The following is a 20,418-nucleotide window of genomic DNA, read 5'->3' on the forward strand; positions in this document are numbered from 1 at the left end:
CCTAAAATTTGGTATATATATATATATATTAAAAATGATATCTTTTGCAACATTTAAATATAACTTGCTTTTCTTTATATAACATTAATTTTCTCGTGCACAGTCAAAATTTTAAGATTTAAAATATTATTCTTAAAAAAAAAATTATTAATATTCTTTAAATGCCCCCATCTAATCATAGAATAATTTTTTTTTGCTCCATCTTAGAGTCCAAATCTAATAAAAGATGTTGGGGTTTTTTTTTTTGCACAACTTATTTTTTCATTTGAGAGTTTTCCAAAATTAAAGTGAGATTCTTTTGTGAAAATTTGTACCATTATATATTTTTTCAAAATCATATTCTTAATACTTTGATTGGAGAGTCTAAAGCACTAATCTAAGAGCTTATTGTGACTTTCTTGTAAATGTCTTTGGATCATGTGAAGTTTTTTTGGTATACTGTTAGATAATGGTCCTAGATTTAGGTTGTTTCTTATATGGCTTGTTTTGGCCATTAGTATAGCTTTTGGTGTTACTATTTTGAGTCTATAAAATAAGGTCTTTATGTTGTAATAATGTATGGTTTAAGCAATAAGAATTCTCATCTCAGTTTTTTTTTCCTTAATGCTCCCTTTCCCTCTCTATTATCCTCTCTTCCAAGAAGATGAGGAAACATTTTTTCCTTCATCAAGAAAAATCACAATATATGGTATCAGAGCCTCGTAAAGGCGACCAAGCAAGATAGAGGAGGTGGAGGCGTTTTTCTTTTCTAAAGAAATCAATTCAGAACCTTGATTGAGGTGAATCAAAGGAAGGGGACAAGGAGGTTGATCTGCTTGGATAGAAGCAAGAACTTGCATAAGAAGGCAGACTGAAGCAGGTCGGGCTGAAGGCTGGGCTTCCCCATGCAAGAATAGAACATAGAGCAGGTTTTAGCATGTGGGACTCCTGATCGGGCAAATTAGGATCAGTGAGTGCGGCTGTTGGAGGTGTTAAGGCTGAAGTCGGAGGTAAGGGCGAACGGGAGGTCGTCTCCCCTGCTGGTTGCTGGGAGGCGGAGTCAAGCTGCTTGTCCGTGTGCATGAAGTCGTCAATAGGTGTTGGACAAAGGAAACAGTTGGTGGTTTGCTGCTTGCCTATGGAGGTGCGAACGGACATAGAGGAAGGCTTGGCAGGGCTTGTGATTCTTGAAGGTTCTGAGCGGAGTTTGGGAGATTGATGGGTACAGAAGCAAACACGTGATTTTGGTCTGGATGTGATTGTTGTAAATAGTTCTTGAAGCCTAGTTATGGTGATATCCTCGTGGAGGAAGGTTTGAAGAAGTGAAGCAAAGTACGGGGGAGATTACATGTACAAGGCAAGGCCAAAAGTGATGCAGGTTGTCCGCATGTGAGAGGCAGACCGAGGCAGGTTCAAGACTATTATTCTTGGTTAAAGATCAATCAAGAACATTTGAGGTGGAGTTGGGTTTTTCTTGAGGAGAAGTGTCGGGAGAGTGGGGCACCTGGAGGTGCGAGGTCGTGCAGTGTGCAAGGAGGTCGCATGGGAGCATAGAAGACATGCTGGGCACTGGCCGGATGTGGTAGTGCAGAGTGTGGGATTGTGACGAGCAGGGCGAAGGTTAAGGCGTAGGACTCGATGCGAGGGTGGATACACGCAGGATGTGATCGGAGTCAGATCGCATGAGTTCAAGGCGTGGGAGCGGAGCTGGAGGCTCAGGGCTTAGGCATGAGGCGCAGGGTGCAAGTGGATGCACAAGGCGCGAAAGGCAAAGACGCACATAGTGCGTGGTGCTAACCGTCCGATCGACGCTATTGGTAAGGAAGACCGACGGGGCTATTCTTTGTAAACAACAATTATCTTTTTTGTGTGTAAATCTAGGACCAAGGTAGAGAATTGTTAGATATTGATCCTAGATTTATGATGCTTCTTGTATGGCTTGCATAGCCATTAGTATAGCTTTTGGTGTTATTATTTTGAGTCTTTAAAATAGGGTCTTTAGGTTGTAATTATGTATGGTTTAAGCAATAAGAATTCTCATCTCAGTTTTTTTTCTCTTAAAACTCCCTTTCCCTCTCTTTTATCCTCTTCCAAGAAGCCGAGTAAACATATTTTCCTCCATCAAGAAAAATCACAACATATACAATGGAACCTAGTCGATGGGCTAGTACAACCATACCTTTCAAGGAAGAAAAGACTTATAAAATTTTTTCCAACATCTGTTAGGAAGTGAGGCTTTGTTTGGGACAACTTTCTTACTACTTTTTAAAGCAGCTTTCAAGTACAAAAAATAAAACTTTTGTGCTAAAAAGACATTTTAAGAAGCAGTAAGAAAACCGTCTCAAACAAAACCTAAAACTTGCTTGCCTTGCTTAAAGCAAAAGAAGAGAGAGAGAGAGAGAGAGAGAGAGAGAGAGTGAGTGAGTTTGTGTGTGTGTGTGTGTGTGGTGTTCTCAGGAAGAGGGCATGGAGAGTAGATGTTGGATGGTAAATTAAACCACTATAAATTTTGATTTGAAGTTTGGCTTTTTTGGACCTTATTATTTTTATGCTACCTATAGATATGTGATTATGAGATTTAATTTTTGCCTTCTTAATATCCCTTGATGTGATAAATATGAGAAATTGATCTCTATTTTGACAATTTTAAATTTAAACTAATACTAAAATTATGGTTTTATGAGAAAAATGTGTTCTTTAGTTTTCTTTATTCTTAAAAAATAAATACTTACTCATATCTTGTAATGAACAACTTAACAAATATTAAAACTACTTGTCTCACCTTTACCTGACATAATCAAGAAATAAAAACATCTCGAAATAGTATTTCATTACCTTTCCCCCATTGTTTGACAACATTCATTAGATGAATTAGTAGGAGCACGGAATAATAAAAAAATTGAAACGGAGAAAATTTTTCGAACTAGTTAGTGTATTCAGTAGAATGCGTCAAACACTTTGATGCATCGAGCAGTTAGACGAACTCTACTAAATGTGTTGAACAGTTTGGTGCATTCCATTGCTACCTACCATAATCAAACCCTCTGATTTTTAGGAGCATGGGCCCAATTCATTAATAAACAAAAAAGGTTACAACATGATAGAAATAAAATTACATGTGCAGTATACCGTCGGCAAAATAAATAAAATACAAGAAAAAGGAGAAACCTTTCTCCGAACAAAACGAGCAAGAAACACGAAAAAAATAGAAGCTAAAAAGGGGTCAGCACAAAACCATGGATCAGTGATTTTAAATATATTAAGTCTTCATTTGGGATGGCTTTCGTATTGCTTCTTAATGCAGCCTTTTAATACAAAAATTTTAATATTTGTACTAAAAAAGAAACAGTAAAAAAAATCCGTCGCAAACGAAGCTTAAGTTGATCCCCCCACAACAGGTATAAACAAAATCTGGGTTGAATTTCAACCTAGGTGGACTCAGAAAATCAGATAATGCATCATGAAGCCCAGAACAAGAAGCAACCAAATTTCTTCCACAAACTGGCGAAGAAGCAGCAGAGCCATGGAGAGAAAATCACAACAACCAACAATTTTAAATAAGAATCCTTCAAACTATACCTTACATAATGCAAGCTAGATAAAACATTACTTGCCCTTCATTGACCAAATTACAAATTACAAGAAACAGATGCTTAGATTTTGAAGAAAAAAATAATATAAACTAGGCTTAGAGTGAATCGATAATCAATGCAAAAAACAACTAGCAATAAGAGGGAGTTCGTGCAATGATAGGGAAAACATCAAGGGAATAAGTGGAAAACTGTAGTAATTTGAAGATAGGGACTGGTTTTTTTATTAATATTTCAACAATAACGAAATGAGAAGCATAATATTAAGTAATGTGTTGCAGAGATGAGGACGCTTAGGTGGATGAGTGGCTTTACCCTTATAGATAGGATACAAAATGAGCATATATGTGAAAGGTTAGAGTAGCTCCAGTGGAAGAAAAGATTAGAGAGAGTCGCCTTAGATGGCTTGGTCACATTAAACAGAGGCCTTCTGATGACTCGTTTAGGATTGTTGAGGAATTAGATTTAACTTATGTTAAGAATGATAGAAGTAGACCTAAAAAAGACTTGGTTAGAAAATATTAGAAATGGTCTTTCTTTATTAAATTTAAATGAGAAATTGACTTTTAACATGACACAATGGCCGAAAAAGGATTCATGTAGCCAACCCCATGTAGTGGGACAAAGGCTTGTTGTTGTTGTAATTATTGTTGTACTTCAACAATAATGAAAGATACACTTGTTCTACTATTCGATATGTAGATCAGCTTTCCCACAAATCCTAGGTGCCACTACGAAACTCACAAAGAAAAAACTATAGTAGAAAATAAATTGCATGATGCCAAAATAACAATATAGTTAGCCCGAAATTATAATTCACTTGCATTTTTACTGTAGCAACATGAAATTTGTATTTTTTAGGCTAGAATTTTCTTTTTATTTAATAAGGTCTTTTCATTATTCATGTAATGACTAGTTCAAACTTTATGCCTAGGTCAGCATAGTAATGTCACCATCTCAGTTGTAATAGCATCGTGCCACTCACAAAACATATTGATTTGTGATTCAAGACTACTAGAAAAGGCATTTAACGATAAATATAAGGCTTCAGTTCTCAACTGATGCTGGGTATCGGTGGAGGAAAACCAGGAGGTAGCAAAACGAATGAAACAGTAACACAGTAGCAATTGGCTCTGTAAAAAGATAGAATATATTGTCTGTCTTCCAAATTCTTCCAATACAGCTATATAAGAATACTGCATAAACTATAAGTGGTCATAACTAACTAAAGTGAAAGCCGTATAACAGAGTACTAGAAACGGAAATGCTAAGTAGTGGAGCATAACTAATAAAGCAGAAATGCAAATACTAGTGTTGTAGGAATAATATAAGGTAAAGGTGTTCCTTATCTGATGATGCTCCGCATCAGTTGTCCCTTGTCGAAGAGAGTGCTGCTGTCTCAGCAGACGTAGATATAGTTGCATCATCAGCTGGAAAATATTGGTAAATATCTGTAATGTTGAAGGTAGAAGCTGTACCCAAATCAGGAGGAAGATCAACGATGTACGCATTGTAATTTATTTTCATCACAATGAGGAATGGACCAATTTTCCGTCGACCCAATTTGGAATAAGCTCCAGGTGGTAAACGCTCACGACGAATACGAACCATAACCAGTTCGCCTTGTTTAAAAACTCTTGACCTTCGATGACAGTCCGCAGCAGCCTTGTACTGCTCATTAGATGCAATAAGATTGGATCGAACATCCTGCAGCAGAGTTGTAAACTGGTCGACCGTGTTAGCAGCTTGGCGATTAACACACTTCGGAAGTACTGCCACATCCACAGTGTGATTTGGAGCCTTAGTGCATACAACATTAAAAGGAGACGAACCCTTCGACCTATTGGGCATACTGTTATAAGCAAACTCAGCTTGACTCAATACATCATCCCAAAGTCTTGGATGTTCTTGAACAAGGCACCTCAACATATTTCCCAAAGTTCTGTTTACCACTTCAGTCTGTCCATCCGATTGAGGGTGATAGGCTGAACTTAAATTGATATATGTTTTGAGGCGTTTCCACAACTCACGCTAGAAGTAGCTCACAAATTTAACATCGCGATCTAACGTTAAGCTACGAGGAATGCCATGTAAGCGGACAATTTCATTAAAAAAAGGTCGAGCAATGTTGTGGGCATCAAAGGTTTTTTTACATGCAATAAAATGAGCCATTTTTGAAAACCTGTCAACCACCACCATGACAGAATCATTACCTCGCTTAGTTCGCGACAATCCAAGCACAAAATCCAAAATGAGGTCTTCCCAAATTGTGTTTGGCACAGGCAACGGCATGTACAACCCTGTGTTTTATCCACTGCTTTTATAAGATTGGCACACAGAACACCGCTCAATAAACTTGGTGACATCCCGTGGAAGATGTGGCCAGAAGAATCAGATCTGCAGTTGTTATATGGTTTTGTCATGGCCAACATGGGCTGCCAACCCTCCACAATGCAGTTCACAGAATAGTTGTTGTCTCCAAGAGGAATCGGGCACACAGAGAGCTTGCTATTTAAACAGATAACCATGCCGCACTGAGAATTGTCCCACAGCCATTTTCTCCATACATTCAGCCCAGATTTTCATGAAATCTTTGTCAGTAGAATAAAGCTCCTTAAGGCACTGTAACCCAGTAATCTCTGTGTTTAATTGCAATAGAAGAATGGCTTGCCGACTCAAGGCATCAGCAACTCTATTTTGGGAACCCGATTTATGCTTAAGAACAAATGTGAACCTTTGCAAAAACAGTATCCAGCGGGCATGCATTCGGTTCAGTGTTTTTTTATTGTTAATGTATTGTAAGGCATTATGATCACTGTGGAGCACAAAATCTTGGTGTAACAAATATTGTTCCCATTGCTTAAGAGCACGAACGACAGCATACAGTTCTTGCTCGTAAACCGTCCACCGTTGGCGAGCCGGGCACAGTTTTTCACTAAAATACTCAACTGGTTTGTCAAGTTGCATGAGAACAGCACCGATTCCGGACAAAGAAGCATCAATTTCGACGACAAATGGCTTTTCTAAATCAGGCAATGCAAGGACTGGAGCAGAGGCCAATGCACCTTTCACCTGATCAAAACTTGTCTGTTGCAATTCAGTCCATGTAAACTGTTTATATTTTAGACAATCCGTTAATGGTGCAGCCAGACTACTGAATCCCCTGATAAAACGTCGGTAAAAGTTGGCTAAACCATGAAAACTTCGGACGTCAAAAAAGGATTTGGGGGTAGGCCATTCAGTGATTGCTTGGATTTTCTGTGGATCCACCCGCACGCCATCAGCTGTAATAATAAATCCGAGAAAATAGACAGTTTTTGTAGCAAATTCACACTTTGTGAAGTTTAAATACAACTTATTGTTGTGTAACACCTCAAAAATCTGATGCAAGTGTTGCATATGCTCGGATAAAGTCTTGCTAAAAATGAGAATGTCATCAAAATAGACAACGCAAAACTTATTTAAATAAGGTTTCAGAATTTCATTCCTGAGCCTCATAAATGTTGCTGGAGCATTGCAAAGCCCAAAGGGCATGACTTTCCATTCATACAAGCCTTGGCGAGTCTTGAATGCTGTCTTCCATTCGTCTCCGGGATGGATACGAATTTGGTGATAGTCACTGCGTAAATCCAGCTTTGAGAAGATGACTGATCCGGCCAATTTTTCAAGTAACTCTTCTAGTCGCGGAATGGGAAAACGGAACTTTACCGTGATCTTATTGATGGCTCTACTATCCATGCACATGCGCCACGTTCCGTCTTTTTTGGTACTAAAAGTGCTGGCACCGCACATGGGATCAAACTGGGCTGAATCAATTGCTTCTTCACTAAATCATCCATGAGTTTTTGTAACGTCTGATGATCTTTCGGGCTTAGACGATAATGTGGCAGGTTAGGCAGGCAAGCTCCTGAAATGAAATCAACTTGATGCTGCAGAGCACGAAGTGGCGGGAGAGTATCTGGTAAGGAATCTGGCCCCAGATCCGGAAACTGCTTCAACAGTTTTTGCACTTCAGAGTGAATGCTACCCAATGGACCAGGAGGAACACTTTCTCTAATAACTAATGCAAAAAGCATGGAATTCTCTTTGCTGGCATGTAAAAGGGCTGAACCCGTAACCATGCGCATCACTGCCCGCTTATCCTTTGGAGCATCCTTACAATCAGTAGAGTATGGAATGAGTTTGAGCAGTTTACCCTTCCAATCAAAAGAATAGGAATTTGATCTGCCATCATACAGTGCCCCCACATCAAACTGCCATGGTCGGCCCAAAATTATATGGCACACATCCATATCTAGGACATCGCAAAGTACTTCGCATACATAGTATTTTCCTATTGAAAAAGTGACCCGACACATTTCAGAAACCAAAATATCCATTCCTTTTTTCACCCAACTTATCTTGTATAGGTGGGAGCTTTTTGTGGTATTGAGCTGAAGTGCGTGGACAACCGAACGCGCAATGACATTTTCGGTACATCCACTGTCAACGAGTAAATCACACACTTTTCCGTTGATAGTGCAACGTGTCTTGAAGACTGAGTTCCACTGTGAATTTTGTTGTTGTCGCGGTGCCAATAGAATTTTCTCCATAACACATACCAACGGCTCCCCCAAGTCTGGTGCGATTTCTTCTTCCAATTCCGGCTCCTGTTCTTCCACTTCTCCTGAAACATCTTCATTGTCGGTAGAAGTCAAATGAATTTGTGGACGGCTTGGGCACTCATTTGATTTGTGACCAATCTGAAAACACCTGAAACATTTGATCGTATTCAATTTAGCATAGGGGTTATCTCGGACAAGGGCTTTCCACCTCGATTGCACTTTCGGGTCTCCCGACGCCCCAAGCGAAGCATTCTGTGTAGCCAACGGATTGGTTGCTGTAGGATTTTATTGCTCCGCATACGTCCTGTTAGGAGTGGAATTGTTTTTAGTCATTTCTAGCGAATGCTCAAAGAACTGTCGCCGACCAGTAGGCTGTTTACTACATCTGGATAATTGGAGTTCAGCTTTTAATGCAAAGTTAACTGCCTGTGCGAGTGACCAGACATAGTTCATTTTGAGTTTATCCTGCATAGTTTCCTTGAGCCCTCCCATGTATCGTGCAACTAGATGATTGGCACTTTCATTGAGATCATTGCGAGCACACAGGAGGCGGAACTCCTCAGTATATTCACTAACAGTTCGATTCCCCTGGTGGCAATGCTGATACTTGTGGTATAAAATCTGCTCATAGTTTGTGGGCAAATACTGGGAACAGAGAAAATGCTTCATTCGTCGCCAGTTGCGTACTGATCCCCAACCTTCCCTCCTCCTTGACTGGAGGAGTTCCAACCACCAAGCACTTGCTCCCCCCTTTAGTCGGCATGACACGTACTTCACCTGTTTGTCCGGCGCAATATCCATATACTCGAAGGTCTCCACCGACCTCTCCCAATCTAGATAATCCTCGATATGTAGGCGTTCGTCAAAAAACTGAATATCAAGCTTTACTTGAAATTTGCCCTGTGAACGGCCCTGATACATGCCCCGACGGCGACGAACGTACTGAGCTGGCGCCCGATCATCATCCGACTCAGAGAGTAGATTGGCGTTAAACGGCTCTGGACCGTCATCATCAGAATCAGACTGTTCCGACATTGGAGGCGCACGCCTACGCTCCGGATTGCGCTCCCAATCGCGCCTTTCCTGAGCCATTGTGATCGGTGCATGTGTTCGACCTTGGCGACTTCCTTCCATCTCAGCTCGGATGGATTGAAACTCCCTGCGCATATCCATAGACAACCGAAACAAATCAGTGGAAAGATTATCTAACCTTTGATTAAGGGTGCTATGGAGTTCCCAAAGGGAATCAAGACTGCGAACTTCATTGTCGGTCCCTCGTCGACTACTTTCCGCCATTACCCCCAAGCGCCGGGCTCTGATACCAAATCAAATGTAGGGTATCAGTGGAGGAAAACCAGGAGGTAGCAAAACGAATGAAACAGTAACACAGTAGCAATTGGCTCTGTAAAAACATAAAATATATTGTCTGTTCTTCCAAATTCTTCCAATACAGCTATATAGGAATACTGCATAAACTATAAGCGGTCATAACTAACTGAAGTGAAAGCCGTATGACAGAGTACTAGAAACGGAAATGCTAAGTAGTGGAGCGTAACTAATAAAGCAGAAATGAAAATACTAGTGCTGTAGGAATAATATAAGGTAAAGGTGTTCCTTATCTGATGATGCTCTGCATCATCAACAAAGCAACTTTTTATTGTGTGCGTACATCGGACAGAGAGAACCATCAAGTTTTCTCTCTCTACAGTAAAAGCGTAGTCAAAACACAGTTGCTGTAGTAAGATTGCGCTTTTACTGTAGATAGAGAAAAAATTGGACGGATCTCTCACGTCCGGTGTCCGCACACAATAATCTCTCCAACAAAGCAGAGCTAGCCCAATTCATCCGGGTTAAACAAAAACAACATGCCAAGCAACAAGCCTCACTCATAGAAGAGCTGGCGATAAATATATTTGGCGTGGTAGCTCAACTTAAAATAAAACAAGATATCACAAATTAGCACTTTGGCTTTGAATGCTTTGCACAAATCTCATATTTCATACCTGCCATGTGACACTAGTTAAAAGTTAAGCGTTTTAAGGTTCTTGATCCCATATTTCATACCAGCCATCTAATCCAGGGCTTGAAAGTATAGGGTCTTAAGAAGGAAGGAGGAGAGAAGATTGGAAGAAGGGTGGGTAAAGAGATAGTTTAAGAAGAAGTTGCATTCAAAGAACAAATGCTTAGAAGTTAATGAAGCAGCAAAGCATAAGTTGCATAATGAAGCAGCTGGAAGCTGGCCCTGATGAGGATATCCCATGGAGGGCCCAGCCAATTTCTTTTTGGAAATTAAGGATAGTCTTGTATTTCAATGTTATACAAAAGATATTTACAAGAAGTCCTAACGCCAAAAAACAACTAAAAACATAGAAAGTTTACGATGAACCACATCAAAAATTGCAATGCTCCAAAGATTGCCAAAATATCAAAAATAAAAGGCAAATAATCCAAAAATAGCAGGTTGCCTAAATTCCAGAACAGCCACAAAAATCCGAGAACAGTAGTCATGTAAGAGATCTAACTATTTAGACTCGGACAGAAAAAATTACATAATTAAGGCTTTATTTGGGATGGTTTTTTACTGCTTCTTAAAGCAAATTTTTAATATAAATTTTTTAATTTTGTACTAGAAAGCTGCTTTAAGAATCAGTAAAAAAGCCGTCCCAAACTAAACTAAAAGTGTAAACATAGTAATTTACCCTCAAGTTTCCAGTGAGATATCTCTAGCCGTTCAGGGAGGGAAATTATAATTCAAAACTGAGGGACAAACCCATCGCCATTGTCCAACAGATCCAAAAGTAGCCCATCAAATACAAATCAGAAAGGAAAAAGATTTCTGATTTCATGAAGACCATTTATGTTAATCAATTTACTTCTAATAGCCTTCTTAACCAAGTAAATGAGGGCTTTTGCATTGAATGCTTTGCTCGAATCTCCCATTATCCTTTTCCCTCCATGAAAGAAAATAGTTGCAGTCACAGACAAAAGGTAAGCATTTTTAAGGTTCTCGATCCCAAATTTCTAAAATGTTTAAAGAGAAGTCACATTCATCCTTGTGAAGGTCCAGCCATTTACTCTATTAGGGACAAAATCATGTGTTTCATTGCTATAAAAGAGATTACAAGAAACCCTCAGGCCAAAATACAACTCAAAAAGGCATAAAGGTTACAATTAGGTCCGTCAAAAATTGCAGTGCTCCGAAGATCAAAATATCTGAAACAAAAGCCAAAGAATAAGAAATACAACAAATTGCCAAAATTCTAGAACAGCCAATAAAATCACACCAAATTTATCATTATATTGTTAAAAAATAAGGGATAAAAGAGTAACTCAAGGTAAATAGTTCCAGTGTTTTTTTTTTCTTTCTTTAAAATCCAGTACGTACGTAAAGCTTCTTTTAAAAGTATGATCTTTTTCTAAACTTAATTACTCAGCAAAGCCCATGATGGAGCCCCAACCTCCTCCCCCACAAAAGATGGAGTTAATGGATTTCAAATTTTGATTTTGTTTTTCTTTGAGGTCATATTTTTCTACAATTTTTTGTTTCATTATCTCAATTGTTATCTCTAAGTTATATTCTTTTTTCCAATATCAACAATACCAGCAGCTTCATTTGTACAACACACTACCAAAATTCTCCAAATAATACTGAGAGATATAGGAGATGAAATAATATGTCGAATCATTGAGTTATGAGTCCCATATATATATATATATTAAGTTAAAACCCACGGTAGGGCCTACACGTTAATATTCAAAAATCGGTTACAAGATCCTTATAAGGATCCTCCAGCTCGCTAAGCTTATGAGAGCTACAATAAAAAATCAAAATAAAACCTAAGAGCCGGTGGTTCCTTTTTCTAATAATGCAATAATACAAAAATGGAAACTCGGGCTGCAAGGCAACAGCGCCCAAAAAAAGGAAGATAAGTTTAAAGTCGTTCAGCACAATCTTCCTGCAAAAACAAAGGTCAAATTTGAAAGGGCATGGAAAAAAAACGAACAGAGAGAGCCTTGCAAACATTTAAGCTCCAGAACTCAGAAGAAATATTGATCCTGCAAAGCACACTCCAAAAAGGGATATTAGATAAGTAGTAAATAGAATGAATTATAGAGCAATCGATATAGAACCTGAAAAGAGCAATAACAGAAAGATAAGTGATATGCTCGCAAAGACCAGAGAAATCATAGCAGAAATTCTTCTTAGTAATCACCTTACTATAGACACAACCTCTCATGGATAACCCGTTAAAACTCAAGACAGATAACCTCTTAGTGGTGGCCATGCAATTATGAAAATAATTCTGCGAGCTATAAGAGAAAAAGCAAACAAAATAACCCAGCTTAAACACGCAGTAGAGACGCATATAGGGGTGTCAATTAGGGTCAGCGGGTCGAGTTCAGGTCGAACCCGGAACTGACCCGGCATTGTTCTGGTCAACCCAAACCCGACCCGTTTTTTAAAAACGGGTCAGGTTTTCGGACCCGAAACCGACTCGATTCGGGTCCGGGTCAACCCGACCCGATACCGACACGAATGACCCGAAGTTGACCTAAAATTGTTAATTTTTGGGTAAAAAATTGGGTCAATATTCGATTTTCGGGTTGAAATTGGGTCAATCTCGGGTTTTTGGGTCAAATATGAGTTTTCGTGTCACTTTCGGGTCAATTTCGGGTTGCTGGGTCAACCCGACCCGATTTTTAAAACGGGTTGATTTGTTCAACCCGAACCTGACCCGTTTCGGGTTCGGGTTGACCCGAACCTGAATTTTTTCGGATCGGGTTCGGGTCGTGTTTCGGGTCGTGTCAAAAATTGACTCCCCTAGAGGCATACCACCAAGGTTTGGCCAAAGAAACCCATCACACTAGAAATCCTCCATGAGAACACACAACAATGAATAATGACAGTTATAAATATAACACAACCAGAGCAGCAACAACAAATAAAAATGGACCAAGAACTCAAAAACAGGGAAATTAAGCATGGCGAATATAAGGTAGCCCCGTTTTATCCAGAATAATCATACCTTTAAGAGGGGAAGGCAGATTCGTCGCAGAGAGATCGTGAAAAGTGTCACTTTGGGAGCCAAATTTAGTCAGCTAGTCCGCACAGGCGTTACCTTCACGATATATATTGGAGATATTACAAGAAAGCATAGTAATCATCATCTTAATTTTCCTAATAGTATAAAAATCTTGAGGGTACCAACATTGTTCTCAGAAATCACATGAATGACAGTTTTAGAGTCGACTTCAATGTTCACATGATGGTAACCCAACCTCAAACAAAGGTCTAAACCATAACTTAAACTCAACAACTCGACAGTTAACACAGAACAAAAATTCAGAGGCCCAGAAAAAACATCCATTGGATTACCAAGATGGTTACGAATAATACCACCAATGCCAGCTGAATTAGTTCCAACATAACCATCTGTATTGAGTTTGACATAAGGAAAAATAGGTTTTAACCATTTAACAATGTCCAGCTTAACCGCAGCAGTAGTAGCAGTATTTAAGCCAAAAAAATTAGCTAACAGAGTACTGTTTGTAAAGTTTTTACAGGAAATAAGGTTAACAGAGATCAATTGTAAAACCTTATTTCTAATATTGGTAATAATCTGATTAGCATTCATCTTAATATCATCGTGTTTAGACTCATTTCTAGCTTTCCAAAGGTACCAAATAATCAGAATGGGGAGTAAGTTCTGAATATGACCCTTACCCTTCGTAAACCACATTTTAAGAATGTCATTCAAACCCCAAGTGGTATTAAAAACCCTCAGCCCAGCCAAATTATAGAAATGGGACCAAACACGACGAGCAATAGAACTGTTAACAAAAATATGATGAATGCTCTCAATATTGGAGCAACATTGACATTTAGAAACAAGAAAAAAAAACCTTTCTTCCATAATCTGATATCAAAAGGTAAAAAGCCTTTAAGGCATCTCCAGGTTAATAAAGAGTAAGATAAAGGAATCGTATTATGCCAAAGAGCTTGAAAAATGTGAGAGGTTTCCTCTTTAATTCTAATACTCTCTCAAAAAATTTTAAGACTAAAATCACCCGTAGACAAAAGTTAAAAAAGAATTTTATCTTTACTGTATAACTGTAACGGGATTTTAATAATAAAATCAATAATCTCTTGCGGGACCACCTCCTGGAGCTTAGCCATGTTCCAATCACCATTGTGAAAGAATACATTAACTTTGGTATTAGAGATTGTATGGGTGTTAAGATAATCATCTATAGAGGAAAATCCCAACCAATTTTCCTGCTACAAAGAGACCTCCCCAATACCGATCCCCCATTGAATATTCAGCTCAGCTTCCCATTTAACTTTGCAAATTATTTTCCAAACAGGGGAATTAGAGGGTTTGTAATGACACATCAGAGGATGCATTCCCTTACAATATTTGGCTTTCACAAATTTAGCCCAAAGACTAATATTAGATCTAAAAACAAATCACAATTTATGAGAAAATGCATGAACAGTATCAGTAATGGATTTGCAACCAAGAGAGCCTTCTTTATAAACCCCACACATCTTATTCCACTTAGCCCAGTTAATACAAGACTTGTTGTTAGTAGCACCCCAAAAAAACTTGTTTATCATTTTTTCCATTCTATTGCAAACATTAGAAGGAGGTTGCAACATATGAAAAATAAATATAGGAATAGAATTCAGAACACTTTTAATCAAAATCAACCTACCTCCAAAAGAAAGAAAATAATAAGACCAATGCATGAATTTCCTTTGAAAGATAGTAAAAATATTGTCCCATATATATATATATACATTTGAGTCATTTAAGTAAACACAAGCATCTACAACCATAAAGAGAAATAAACTCACAGAAGTATGGAGAAACATACTGACATAAAATATATTATATATAGTCAAATATATTACTTCATCTCTAAGATGTATCATTTTTTTTATTATTCATTTATATGCTTCGTATGAGTTGTTATGGTAATAAACATATTCAGACAGCCATATATTGTCGATTTTGTTGCAGTAATGCAATGACCGTCAAAATCCCTGTGGGTCCGATCGTAATGGTTATAGAGATTGTTCCAACACCTATAACGTTGGGTGTTATTTGGATTAATTGTGAATCAAGCAAGACAGATGAAACCATCAATAGTATTGAACAATTAGAAAATTAAAAATAAAATAGATATCGTTATTAAAAGATGTAGGTGAAATTATCTTAATGAATTGAGATTAACTGAAATGACATCCGGCAGAAAATATTGATAAACATTCGAGGGAAGACGCTCTCGACGAAAGCAAATCATTAATAGATCACCTTGATCAAACATTTTTCGCCAATGCTCATCGTCGTCAGCAAGATATTTGATCAAATGATCTAATAATGGTTCGTCTTCACAATGATTTGCTACACCATCTTCTACTACGATTTTGTTGTCATTATGATAAAGATAAGAGTTATGACTCTGCTTACTAGAAGCATGCAATGACGAAATACGTTTGAAGCATAAATTTTTTCAGCAATGACAAAGGGAGGTAGCAACGAGTGACAACAACCGAAAGTCGCCTTTTATAAATGCCATCAGTCGTTGATCCTCATTGCTCGTTATCGCTTGTTGTCACTCACCGCTATTTCCTTTTATTATTGCTAAAAAAAATTTGCTTCAAATGTATCTCATCATTGCTTCCAGTAAGCAAAGTACTAGCTCTTATCTTTATCATAGCCGCAGCAAAGCCGTTGAAGCAGATGATGCAAAAAATCATTGTGAAAATGAATCATTACTATATCATCTGATCAAATATCTTATAACGACGATGAGCATCAACAGAAGATTTTTGAGCAGCAAGGCGATCTATTAATGATTCATCTTAATCAGGAGCATTTTTCTTTAAATATCTATCAATATTTTCTGCATAATGACATTTTAGTTAACATCAACTCAATCTGCACAAGTTCTCATTATGACAGATCAGATAGATGTTATCCAGATCACGCTCTATACTCATAATATTAGCCTCCCCTGCTCTAGCACTACTTGTGACGGCCCAACCCGCACGCATGTATATGTACGAATGCATATGCATGTATCTATGTATATATATGTATGTATAAACATATATGTGCACGCACACACACGTACACTCACGCATGCACCCATTCATGCATGATCATGGACGCTTGCGAGTACAAGCATGCACGTAAGTATATGTACGTATCTGCATGTATGTATTTACACGCAAGTACGCATGCACGGACATACGTACGAATATGTAGGTACGTGTGTATGTATAACACACATTAGAATTAAAAATTATCTTAATGTAATATAATAACATAAATAATTATGAAATATTAATATTTATGAAATAAATATGAATTTCAAAATGTTCATAATATTATAATATATGGGAAATTTTAATTTGATAAAATTTTTCTATAGCTTTTAATTTGATGAAAAAAATTGCATCAATTTAACTAAGCTAAAATCTAATAACCATCTCATATATTTCTGGTGTAATTATATTTCAAGATGCTAACAAGTTCAAAAATAAAAGCAAAAGGCATTCCAAATTTATAATACAATATGGGATAAGTTTATCAAAATAAGAAATGAACATTCATTTAAATAGTCGTGGCGTTGAAAGCAGATAAACCATAAGCACATTTATTTTATTTTTATAGCAATACAATACTCTATATGATTGTGAGTGCGTTTCTCCCTCTGATGTAGATACTTATGTTTGCCTAAATGATTGTGTCTATATATAATTTGTTAAATTAATATATATAATTTATAATTATATATTTGACATTTAAAATTTTTGGCTTATCCATTTCACTCTAGCAATTGACGACATATAGCTTCTTTTCTTGTCATTTCTTCATTACTGAGTCACCAAGTGTATTGTCAAGGGTGTGGGCCTCTACTGTGAATGTTGTTTATTTTAAATTTGATGGAAGAAAGTATTTTGAGAAAAACTTGTGCCTTTCTTTTTATGGTAATTATTGTGTCAAGTAGGGGTGTCAATTCAGGTCAGTGGGTCGGGTTTGGGTCGAACCCGAAATTGATCCGACAGTGTTCGGGTCAACCCGAACCCGACCCATGTTTAAAAACGGGTCAGGTTTATGGACCCGAACCCGACCTGATTCGGGTCCGGGTCAACCCGACCCGACACGAATGACCCGAAGTTGACCTGAAATTGCTAATTTTCAGGTCAAAATCGGGTCAATATTCAATTTTCGGGTAAAAACGGGTCAATCTCGGGTTCTCGGGTCAAATATGAGTTTTAGTGTAACTTTCGAGTCAATTTCGGGTTGCTAGGTCAACCCGAACCCGACCCGTTTCGGGTTCGGGTTGACCCGAACCCAGATTTTTCCGGGTCGTGTCAAAAAGTAAAAACGGGTCAATCTCGGGTTCTCGGGTCAAATATGAGTTTTAGTGTAACTTTCGAGTCAATTTCGGGTTGCTAGGTCAACCCGAACCCGACCCGTTTCGGGTTCGGGTTGACCCGAACCCAGATTTTTCCGGGTTGGATTCGGGTCGTGTTTCGAGTCGTGTCAAAAATTGGCATCCCTAGTGTCCAGACACCGAACGAGTCCAAAGATCAATAACAGAGCTCCACGTTACCTGAGTGCTCGGTACCGAGCACTCGGTATTGCTCGGTATTCGTCCGAATTTCCTGTCTTTTGTCCGGACGTAATAACTTTTCTCTTTTTATTGACCAACCTCTTCCTGTGATTTTGATCAAATAAAACAAGCCTATTTGCTTCTCAAGATGCTACGACAAGCTTCCATTGAAAAATATGGTTATATTTAATCTTCTATCGCTGAATTTAATGCAATGTGATCATATTTTGCTGAATAGTTCTGTTATAGGTGAGAAAAAGAGATATCTATGTTTTGACTCTTTAGAAGAAGACGAAAAAAATAACACCATAATTATTATTTTTTAAATATTTAGTTGATACATTAATCATGTATGTTTTAGGTTCTTACATATACATTTTTTTTGTTTTCTTAATGATCATATACATATAAATAAGCTTATATTAATGAAAATTAGGTGTCACCCTCACATTTACAAATATAAAGAAAAAAAGTTTTTTCAGAGGTGGTCAAAGCAAAATTACCTAACATACCCAATTACAAACATTTAAATGCAAAGGTAATATAACATAATTATGAGTAATAGAATGCAATGCTCTTAATTAAAAATTAAATAAATATTAAAAATAATAACAAGTATATTCATATAAAATATATTGATCACATTAATATAAATGTAAAACTGATAAATTAATGAATTAAAAAAAAAAGAATTTGACCTCATATTTACAGAGAAGGTTTGATTAAAAGCCCTGCATTGTAATGTTTAATAACCTAACATAATCTAGAACCAAATGATTAAATAAATTAAATTGTGACAGCTTGAATTATAAATCACATATATTGAATAATGTGTAATAAGTTGTAATGTTTATTTCTTTCTTTTGCAGGCAGGGTGCAGTTCCTCAAATACAGTATCACCAATACTATCGCTTACTGGATTAGAGGCTCTATCTTACCTAAATCAGTTTGTGCCACCATTAATAAACTCTGTTCCAGATTTCTTTTTCATAGCAATGTTCATGAAAAGAAACTTCACCTCATAGCGTGGTCTAAAGTCACTCTTCCTAAATGCTTTGGGGGTCTTGGCATTCCTTTGGTCGATACTCTTTATCATGGTGTTTTCTGCTCCATCATCGACAGATTTTACAGCTCTAGAAATCTCTTGTGTGACTGGTATAAATCCCTTTACCATACACCCTGGAAACCTCCTCCTCTCACTGCTTCTAAATTCTGGAAAAGGATTCATGACACTGCTCTAAAAATTAAAGATTTTGCCTCATTTAAGGTTGGCCTTGACTGTGGTTTTTCCATGTTCTGGGATCCTTGGCTGAAAGGATCTCATTTTACTGATGACCCTAATAGCGTCGTTTTTGCTGGTAAATTGGTTAAAGATTTTATTGTTTGTGGCACATGGTCTCTCCCCGGCTCGATTTACACCCAGACTTTTAATGCTATTGTGGATTGCAAAATCTGTGAAAAATCTGAGGTTCTTTGGAAAGGTTAGTATAATTGGGCTTTTAAAGGTTTCATTGATCAATTTTACTCTCATTTCACCAAAGTTGATTGGTTCTCTTCGGTATGGCACAAAAAGTATTCTCTTAAATATGCTTGCTACACTTGGATGGCTGTTATTGGGAGACTTAAAACGGCATACAATTTGAATTTTCGGGGTATTGCTGTGCCGCAAACCTGTTCTCTCTGCCATGCTCTTCCGGAAAATCATAGCCACCTGTTCTTTGGCTGTGTGTTTTCATTTTCTATACTTACCAGGTTATTGCCGGAACTTAACTGTTTCCTATTGAGGCCTACTTTATTTCAAATTTTTGATTTTTTTGAGGTCTCGTCAATTTACAATAGGCTGGAAAAAGATTTTTGCTGTCTTACTGTTAGTTGCACTATTTATCATATTTGGAGAGAGCGAAGCAATAGACGTTTCTCAAATGATAACATGAATTCTGTCAAAATCATCAGCAATATCTCGGCTGCTATTAGATTCAAGGTTTCTAAATGGAAAAACAAAGAAAGGCTACTGCAGAGGTTTTTTGGTATCTAATGCCTGCATTTTGGGCGAGCTCTTGTGACTTCTGTGGGTCAACTGTCATTAACTGGAGCATTCTTTTTGTCTTTTTATTGGTGTGGGATATATGGGTATACAAAATTTCTTGGGGTCTCTTGTTTTGCGCCCCATTTTTGTTTAATTTTGGTATACATATTCCTCTGGGCTATATTTTTTGGGGGCTGTGGCTGCCCTGTTTCTCTACATCCTGCCAGGTAACTTTTGGTAATCTTCAGACTTACACGCTAGATTCTGATGGTGTGATATTACAACTAGGCAATGATGACCAAGACCACTGCTGCTGTAACTTTTTGCTTTGGATCTTAGGCAACCTGAGCCTTCGGCGCGATATGGAGAGCTTATCACTGATTTTATGATGTATCTGGGGTTTGGTCTTTTCCTTTCTGAGTCCTTTTGATTGTAATATCCACCATCTGTTGCTTTGTTTTTGGTATGTTGGTTGGATCTCTTTTTGTTAGCCACGGCTCTTTTCTTCCTTTTACAGGTTCTCTTGTAATTTTTTGTTCAGTCTAATATATGGGCTTTTGCCCCGGGTTTACCCAAAAAATAAGTTGTA

The 20,418-nt window shown here is 37.7% G+C and overlaps 1 protein-coding gene across 1 annotated transcript; it reads right to left on the bottom strand.

The window, feature by feature from the left end:
* Positions 1-12,105: 12,105 nt before the first annotated feature.
* Positions 12,106-13,914, bottom strand: LOC110100158. Its single transcript, XM_020827586.1, has 4 exons — positions 13,384-13,914; positions 12,305-12,477; positions 12,178-12,229; positions 12,106-12,129 (listed from the first exon to the last, which is right to left on the bottom strand). The coding sequence occupies exons 1-4, from the start codon at positions 13,912-13,914 to the stop codon at positions 12,106-12,108; spliced, it is 780 nt and encodes a 259-aa protein (XP_020683245.1).
* Between the last annotated feature and the right edge of the window lie 6,504 nt (positions 13,915-20,418).

The sequence above is a fragment of the Dendrobium catenatum genome, unplaced genomic scaffold, assembly GCF_001605985.2.
Source record: "Dendrobium catenatum unplaced genomic scaffold, ASM160598v2 fragScaff_scaffold_1183, whole genome shotgun sequence".
NCBI lineage: Eukaryota > Viridiplantae > Streptophyta > Magnoliopsida > Asparagales > Orchidaceae > Dendrobium > Dendrobium catenatum.